Here is an 8,434-nt window from a genome sequence, read left to right as displayed (position 1 = left end):
ACATACCAGACCCGGTTCGTGCAACCCCTGAGCCCCAATTCTCAAGTAGCTACACTCAAATATACGCGAAGAGGACTATTTTGTCCTTGACCATGACAGAGAAATTAAAGAAACCTAGCCAAATTCGTGCTTGTATCAAATTATGGTCCGCAGTCGATTTGTCTTGTTCATTTGCAGTGCCGGCACACTCACGGGTTTGTCTCTGGAGCTTGCGCGGCTTTCAGGCTTCGAAGTCGTGGCTGTTTCGTCCAGCATCGCCATATCATGTTGCCACTACCAGCATTAGCAACCAGACGATGCAATGGACGACGTTTTCGTCCAACATCGGACCAACTCCCAGGAAATCTGAAACACCGTCATATCTCTGGTGCCTCTGTCCCCGCCGGAGCGCCATGATATCTTCCGCTGTGCGAAGTCTGGAGGAGACTACTCACATATCAGTGGGTGATATCCCCGCTTTACTCGCTGCGATAAAGTTTTCGATTCCTGGCATTACTATCAGCTAATAAGTTTCTTCAGATGCTGGGGGATTCGGCCGTAACCTGTATGCAAGATAATACTTTTTCAAGTCTATGGTTCCGCGCAATAGTAGAAAATTTGACTTTTCATCACTTCCTGTGTGTCCTTCCGGATGACAATGCCGCCAGGATACCTGCGCTGGGCAATAGCGACAGAAGATCGCGCCCATATTTTTCCTAGGCTCAGGCTCTCAGCGCGGAAGAAGAAGCGAGATGCCAGGATCATAATCCACGGCCCACCTTCCGCACTGGAGTAGGTGACTGATGCTTTCGTAGACACTGGCGCGCCGTTCAGGCGTTTATGGCTGCGGTATTTCAGGCGTTTGTGATGGGATGACCTCTAAGCCTACGGGCAATGGCCGCATGTAGGTGCATTTGGCTGCGCAGGCAGTGATTAAGGTTTCCTGACCACGAAAGAGGGTCAGTCCGCACGAGAGGAAAGACCTCTAATATGAGGAAAGTGTCCCACGGCAAAACTGCCCCGCGCAAGAGGCCATTATCAAAATAGGGTGTCCCTACATGCCAAGCCAGAGCGTCCAAAGTGACGTCTAATTTGGATGCATCTGAGACAATGCCGTGTTACTATTGACGCCGTTTTGCATGAGGGGGCTTTCAATAATCGCGGTGAGTCAACCGCAAAATTTCCCCTTTCAACGTGGAAAATATGCGGTCAATTCGGCTACACTGAGAATTCGGACTTAACTTGCTTACTCTTGGTATGAGGATGATCACGGGCATGGACCCGGATGTTGTAATGCCCATTCCTGAAGCCACTGCCCCGAGATAAGCCATCTGTCACTGGTGGCGGTGAGCAGCGGCTGTCTGACACTTCAGATATCGGTGGCAGAATTCTCACACGTACGTTCACACACGTGGTCGATCTGCTTCATATAAATAGCAGGAGCAAGCGCTTTGAGAAGCTACGCTATCTGCAGATCATTCTCACCTTACAAACGTAGACGGACGGCCACCGCTAGAGAGGGCGGACGATGAGGTTTGAACGATCTTGTACACAGATGGCAACAAGCCAAAGTACGCCATCGATACATCGATGATCGGCGGCTGAACGAAGTCCCGCAGGTAAGTGAGGTATGTGACATGTCTTGTAGATTAGACGAATTAGTAGAGATACATCGGTTATGGTATGAATGCTACAGTACTACAATAACCTCGCAGCCAGCGCAATCTAGAAGTCCAGATAGTCCCTGCCTTCGGTCCACCCCGCACCTCCCGTCGTAACGGTGCCATACGCGTCCTCCGCGACGGCGCCGTCCACGTCTCGGAACGTAAACTCCCGCTTGAACTTCGTCTCGAGCGACGCAAGCGTGCCGATGAGCTTCGTGCACGCCTGCTCCAGAATCACCGCAGGCGTGACGGACCCATCCGTCTGCACTTTGATAAGGAAATGCGGCTGTAGCGGGTGCGGTACTTTGTAGCCGGCGAAGAGGACTTGTGGCATCGAGAGTAATTGGCTGGTGGGTGGCCCAGCGTGGGTACGGCATCCAAACGTGCAAAGAATAGAGAACGATACGTACGCGCGAATCATGTTGCCCAGCGTGTGGTCCTGCTTGAGGATTTTGATGGTAGCAGCGTTTCGGGATCTTCGTGTCCTCAGTTACCTCAACGCTGCATAACGGCAAGGACAGGTCGTGAGGGTGGGCACAGCACCAGAGGAGCGCATCACGCACGGCCCTTTCGCCCTCTTCCAGAACGAATAGCTCATATCGATTCGGCGCGTTCATATTTGTCTACACGAGAGTAATGAGGGCGATGTAGTCAATCCAACGTGTTGTGATGGAGAACAGGAAATGCGATCATGTAAAACCATGAGTAAGAGGATACGTCATGAACAGCAGTTGGACAGGTGAGGAGATTTTATCTTGTCTTCATGGTGAATGTAGGACGGGGGAAGCTGACTGCTCACCTACGGGTAACGGACTCACCTGCAAGAGAACAGTCAGCACAAGGTCAGCTGAACCTGTCGAACAGCTGAAGATTCAGGACACATTTTGTGATCATGGTGAATCATTGACAATAAATAAAGGCACTACGGCCAACATCATGGTGAGACAGCAAGGAGAACGAACTCACCAACGAAGAGACGGTATGCGTAGGAAGCAAAAACGAAGACAAAACGAGCGTCTAATCAGCAAACCCTCAAGTGCAAATAAATCCAAATACCCCGCCACAACCGAATCCGGTCAAACACAAATTCCTCGCCGTTAGATCCTCAACCAAGCCCTCCTCAAGGTCAGTATGCCCCATCGATGACGTCCAGATGCTTGTCAGTGTAATGTGCAGCCCTTCAGCTTCCCGTAGAATGTCTTCTTGCCGGGAAATGAAGTGTTGACGCCGCTGGATGCATTGGACCTACTGTGGATGATGCTGACCTCGGGACTGGTTACAGAAAATGCCGACACGGTTCTCCAACACTCGCAAGCACCGCGGCCACGTCTCGGCAGGTCATGGACGTGTCGGAAAGCATCGCAAGCACCCTGGAGGTCGTGGTCTTGCTGGTGGTCAGCACCACCATCGGTACGTCACTTGGCCTTGTTCTGTGCAGCGTGAGCTAAAGCACCGTTTGCCCTTGCGTTATGTAGAACCAACTTCGATAAGTACCACCCTGGTTACTTCGGTAAAGTTGGTATGCGCCATTTCCATCTGACGCGCAACTTGCAATGGCGCCCGATCATTAACGTGGACAAGCTGTGGACACTTGTACCCGAGGAGGAGAAGCAGGGCTTGTCGGAGGATTCAGAGGTTGTTCCTGTAATTGATACCCTCCAACACGGGTACGGCAAGGTGTTGGGCAACGGAAAGTGAGCACGGCGAATTCGTCTGTTGCAATGATGTTACTGACATCCCCCCAAGGTTGCCGAAGCTGCCGTTCATCGTTAAAGCTCGTTTCGTATCGGCCAAGGCAGAGTATGTGTATCTTAGCAGCATTAGCATTGGAAACATTCTCATATGTTACCTGCAGGGCCAAGATCAAGGAAGCCGGTGGCGTTGTGAAGCTAATCGCTTAGTGCATCTACTCTCTCTCTCTATCATCTGGCATCATATAGCACTTACCACCACATGCACATGACATGACACGCGCGGCTTCCTATGCCATTTATGCTGTATCATCGCGCAATTGCACCATGGGACATTTTGACTGCGGTCTGCAATCTCCGATCTGAATATTCGAAAGGCAAGTTCTATCTGCGCCCCAAAGTTGATGCGACACCGTCGCGGTTGAAGATGAGAGATGTTAATATTCTCCTGTCCTGGGCTTGGTAACGTTATGCACTTTGCTGTCGAATGGATGGCAGGTCGAGCAATTGTGTTCTGGCTGGCAGAAAGCCCGCATGGTCATTGGACAGACCTCTCACGTTCCGCAGCGGGAGCAATATGCTGTGGTCGGGAGCATGAGAGGAGACGCTGAGACCCCAAACAGCCCAAATAGTACGATTGTATGCGCTACATTTGCCAGATATTCATCGTGACCAGCGCCTGTGGGCTCTGTGTCACATTTGTTCCGCATTCGATGGTTTCCTGCCAAGGTATTTGAGCCGAGAGGTGACTCGAAGTGACGGAGAGAGGCGGAGACTGTCAGGGGTACTCCTGGAAAGCCAGTGGTGCTCGGAATGACAAATAAAAGACTGGAGATAGAGAGCTGCGCTTCCCGCCGGCGACCATCGTTTCCTGTTCTTTCACCCTCTCCTTCACCATTGCCCCGGACGATGGCAGCAATTGTCGCATGGTGTAAGCCGTAGTCTGGTACGAGCACCCCTTTCGTTTCAGACCGCTGACTGCCCCCCTCAGATAATAACCAGTATTCCACTTGGAACAGGACCCGCCGACTCCACCAGCAACCATTCCTCGCTCGCGTCGATACCAGGGCGTCTCGCAGGGCAACAGAGATGGCGCAAGAAGCCGTTGTTATTAACATGGGCGACGTCGCAAGTCCCGAGCATACCGACAGCCAGAAGAAGTCAGACACCCTCTTCGGCCCTAACATCGGGATCGTCAATGCGGGCCCTGAGTGGGCTGACAGACACGAGAAAAGCGTTGATGAGCTCACACCGGAGATTGTGAAGAGCTGGATCTCTAAGAGCAAGGAGGTGCGTACGCTTATGGTCTTCCACCGCGTCAGTGTGCATGATGTATTCTCATTATCAGAATAACCTGTCCACTACTACGTTGCAAGCTCTTGTTAACCTGAAGCGTCCCACTCTCCGACTCACGCCATTAGAGGTTGCCCCTCGGACGACCCTAATCACGCGGACTCCCAACACCACCATGGCCTCGAATTCGAGTTTGACTGTGACGCCCCCAAGTGTGGGATCAGCGTACAGGTGCTCCTATCTCCGAAACATCGCCTCTCGGGGAAGTACGACGCATCTGGGATGTCCAAATTCCTCGTCTTCGAATCGGTTGTCGATGGGGGCTTTGGCAAGACGCTCAAGCTGGAGGAAGGCGCCACGCTCGAATTGGGCAGGTTTGAGCATCGGCCGGATGCTCCGACCGCCGAGAAGGACAACCCTGGGGACGCATCATTTGGGGCTGATGCAGAATCGCACCATGTGGTGGACCCAAGTTCTGATACAGCCACGTCTGCTTGGAATAGGAAACGCTTCACTAACTTCAATTTCCGGAAGCGTGAGCACGACCGATCCGTGGCTGGTCCCGCCATAGCCGTCCTCGATGCCGAAGTGAACTCTCACGGAGACGATGACAAGTCGAAGGAGTATGACAAGGATGAAATTGACGTTGGTGTCAGAGTCACTATCCGGTTATCTGCGCTCGATGAGGAGGGCAAGGAGCTGCCATCGGTCAACGAGCAGGTGACGTATCTTCATGTAGTACGTTTCGGCATCCCTCCGACTGTTATCGAGGGGGTGCCCGTGGAGGACAATAGGCCGTGGGTCGTCAAAGTTGTCAAGCGCGAAGCAACTGTAAGTACTTATACATATGCGTCAATAAATCAAATTTATCAAATTTTGTTGTAGATTGGTCCCCACTCATTCCACCTGCATGAAATTTATGGTCTTTCGTCTAACTCCACAACGGCATCGCAACCAGTTGCAACAACTCCCCCCACCGATACCCACGTCTACCCACCCGCCACCGAACCATCGGCCACTCCTCATGAGGATGAGCCCTCATCGGAATGCTTGCTCTGTCTTTCTTCTCCGCGCGAGGTGGTGCTATTACCTTGCCGTCATCTTGTCGCCTGCAGAGAATGCGCAATCAACATGATCGAATTTGGCGCTGGCGGAAACATTGTGCATCAGGAAGACGAGACAAATGCTACCACCGGTACGGAAGGCGCGAACGGTGAGAACGGCAATGCAACAGATGGAAACACTGCTGGCGTGCCCCCAGGCTCCGAGGCTGATGCCCCGCAGCCCGTGCCCGTCATTCCGATAAATCCCAGACGCAAACGTAAGGCGAAGGGCTGGTTCTGTCCAGTCTGCCGTCAGCGTGAGTATCTTTATCCCTGTCGGACGTTTTAGTTTATTTATTTTTGTCTCATTTCGCGCAGCATATACGTCTTTACTCCGCATCACCACTACTCCTCCCTCGAAGGATGAGAAGGACGACCCCCGTGAATCTACCGACGGGGATGACCGTGATGACCTGCCCCCATCACCATCTATCACCGTTCCTTCTCCTACTGCTAATGTTGGCCGTACGGGCGTGCCGTCCCGCGGCGGATTCTTTCGCTCGTTCCGGCCAGGAGCGCTGCAGCCGGATGTCGAACGCGTGCAGGCGCTAGGCCCCTTCGCATAGTGCCCCTGCTCGCCTCCCACCCTCGATTTGTATTTCTTGCTGGATAGTGTACAGTCTCTGACGCTCTGACGCTAATCTGTGCTTGTGCTGTCTGTAATTATTTATCGCTGTACGACCATCGATCGGCGGTGCCGCATCTTGTCTTGTGTGTGCTTTTTACGGTCCCCTTCCTTCTCCTCGCATCTCGTCCGTTTAATCGTTCCTCGCCGACGCTACTCGCGCGTATGTTTTGTTGCGTCACACGAACTTGGATGTAGTTGTGCATCACTGCTTTCCCCACGTTATAATAGTATATTGTATTTTTTGTGTCTCTCTATCAACTTGCCTGTCCTTCTGCTTTCAGAACGCGGATATGCTTGCATGGCTGGTTTTCAACGACTCAATCGAGCCGACTCAGCCGAGGATGACAGTGAGATCTGGGAGCGCGCCGATTGATCAGGGGATCGGAGGCGCCACCGCCGCGGACTTGCGGGCCTTGTCCCCGAATTCCTTACCGAGCTCAGCGTCCCCTTCCAGCTGCAGTCTTGCCTGCAGGCTGAAACGAACACACAGGCCGCAGACACTCCTTTGACACTGGATCTCTCCGTATACCAGCTTCTGCAATATTCTCTCGAAGCATCCTCAGGGTTTGGATACTCCAATCTGTGATTTTAAAGCTCGCGCTGCGCATTGCTACCACGCGTTTCCCCGCGTTACCACTGGCCCTTTTGCACAACGACCACTCTCCCATCGTTAGACTCCATTGTGCAGCTGCAAGATAATCTCAATGTCTACGGACCCGTACGACGCGGTGCAGCAGGAAATACAAACGTCACTGCAGACGGCGTCCACGCTGCGTGCGTCGTACTTGCGTATCCGGAGTACTGCGCGGGAAGACAGCGAGGAGCTGGGTTGGGCGCGAAATGAGGTGCGTTTTCCTGATATTAGCGGCTTGGTACATGAGATATTGACAAAATTGATGTTACTATGGCGGTTTAGCTCAAGGCGACCCTCGCGGCTTTGGATGCGGATTTGGAAGACTTGGAGGAGAGTGTGAAGTCTGTCTGCCGCAATTCTCCCTCGAGACACGTATTGATTCGAATTTCCTGTTCTCATGCATCAGAATTGTTGAAACTACAGGCGCGCGGATGTTTGGTTTGGAAGAGTCGGAAGTCATCGAGAGAAGGCGGTATGTCGGGCATGTACGGCACGAGCTTGAGGTGTGTGCGTCGATTGTTCATATTTCGTTTCTCTTGTGAACACTTATGTTCATTTGATGCCCGTACGGTCTCCGGAAACGACAGAGCATGCGAGCAGAAATCGAATCCGAGGCTGAAAGTCGAACCCGGCTAAAGTCGCAGGTCAGACCTCCTGCAGAGATCTCTCGTGGAGCCAGCCAGCCATTACCTGCGGATGAAAGGGACGAGCAGTCTGAGTGGGCCAGGCAGGAGCAACAGGCGAGTTTCACGGTTTAAGCCTCGGATGAGATCGTTTACCTCTTCATCGCGTAGATGATGATTCGCGAGCAAGACCAGACAATTGACACCATTTCCGGCACACTCAGCACTATTGCACAGCAAGCGGGACTGATGGGTAGAGAAATCGGCGAACACAACGAGTTGGTGGAATGGTCGTCGTAATTAACAGGGTTGGTGTGATCTAACGGGATTACTTCATTCGCAGAATGCTTGGTGACATCGAGCAGGGCGTAGACCGCACAGACTCGAAACTCGGCGACGCCATGCACAGAATGAGGCGATTTATTCGCCACACGGAAGGTGCGCAGCTGTGGTTGATTAAGATGAACCTGCATTGATCGCACTCGTGTATCGTACCTGAAGAGACAAAATCTGGCTGGTGTATCATCATCCTTATAATCATCCTGATGGCCCTGCTGCTCGCTGTGATCCTGGTATGACCGCGTACTGGTGTGATCAATTTGAGGCGGAATGTCTTCTCGATGATACCATACTGACCTTGTACTGGATATATCTGGCGATCTGCTACGTTACATAGTTGTTCTCTGGCTACCTATATGATCCGGATCAGTGGATGGCTTTGCAACTCATGTCATGTGGGTAAGCGCTCGATCATGTGATATGCCTTGTTTACGCGTTGTTTGTTCTGCTGCCAGCCGCCACGCGCCGTTCAAGTTCCGC

General features: G+C 52.4%; 4 protein-coding genes across 4 annotated transcripts; 3 read left to right on the top strand and 1 right to left on the bottom strand.

The window, feature by feature from the left end:
• Positions 1-1,704: 1,704 nt before the first annotated feature.
• Positions 1,705-1,977, bottom strand: SCP_2000180 (DNA-directed RNA polymerase II subunit RPB11; the record flags this gene model as incomplete). Its single annotated transcript, XM_027765387.1, has 1 exon — positions 1,705-1,977. The coding sequence occupies one exon, from the start codon at positions 1,975-1,977 to the stop codon at positions 1,705-1,707; it is 273 nt and encodes a 90-aa protein (XP_027621188.1).
• A 951-nt stretch (positions 1,978-2,928) lies between these two features.
• On the top strand, positions 2,929-3,544 carry SCP_2000170 (60S ribosomal protein; the record flags this gene model as incomplete). Its single annotated transcript, XM_027765386.1, has 4 exons — positions 2,929-3,053; positions 3,119-3,337; positions 3,390-3,443; positions 3,499-3,544. 4 exons carry the CDS (start codon positions 2,929-2,931, stop codon positions 3,542-3,544), a joined length of 444 nt encoding a protein of 147 aa, XP_027621187.1.
• A 699-nt stretch (positions 3,545-4,243) lies between these two features.
• Positions 4,244-6,296, top strand: SCP_2000160 (hypothetical protein; the record flags this gene model as incomplete). The annotated part of the gene is made up of 5 exons (XM_027765385.1): positions 4,244-4,265; positions 4,326-4,628; positions 4,758-5,458; positions 5,513-5,987; positions 6,049-6,296. The coding sequence occupies 5 exons, from the start codon at positions 4,244-4,246 to the stop codon at positions 6,294-6,296; spliced, it is 1,749 nt and encodes a 582-aa protein (XP_027621186.1).
• A 766-nt stretch (positions 6,297-7,062) lies between these two features.
• SCP_2000150 (hypothetical protein) lies at positions 7,063-7,750 on the top strand (the record flags this gene model as incomplete). The annotated part of the gene is made up of 4 exons (XM_027765384.1): positions 7,063-7,203; positions 7,275-7,333; positions 7,399-7,495; positions 7,580-7,750. 4 exons carry the CDS (start codon positions 7,063-7,065, stop codon positions 7,748-7,750), a joined length of 468 nt encoding a protein of 155 aa, XP_027621185.1.
• Between the last annotated feature and the right edge of the window lie 684 nt (positions 7,751-8,434).

Source organism: Sparassis crispa (genome assembly GCF_003851025.1).
Source record: "Sparassis crispa DNA, contig_000019F, whole genome shotgun sequence".
Taxonomy (NCBI): Eukaryota; Fungi; Basidiomycota; class Agaricomycetes; order Polyporales; family Sparassidaceae; genus Sparassis; species Sparassis crispa.
The sequence above is the reverse complement of the archived record's forward strand: the minus strand, read 5'-3'. Positions and strand labels throughout refer to the sequence as shown.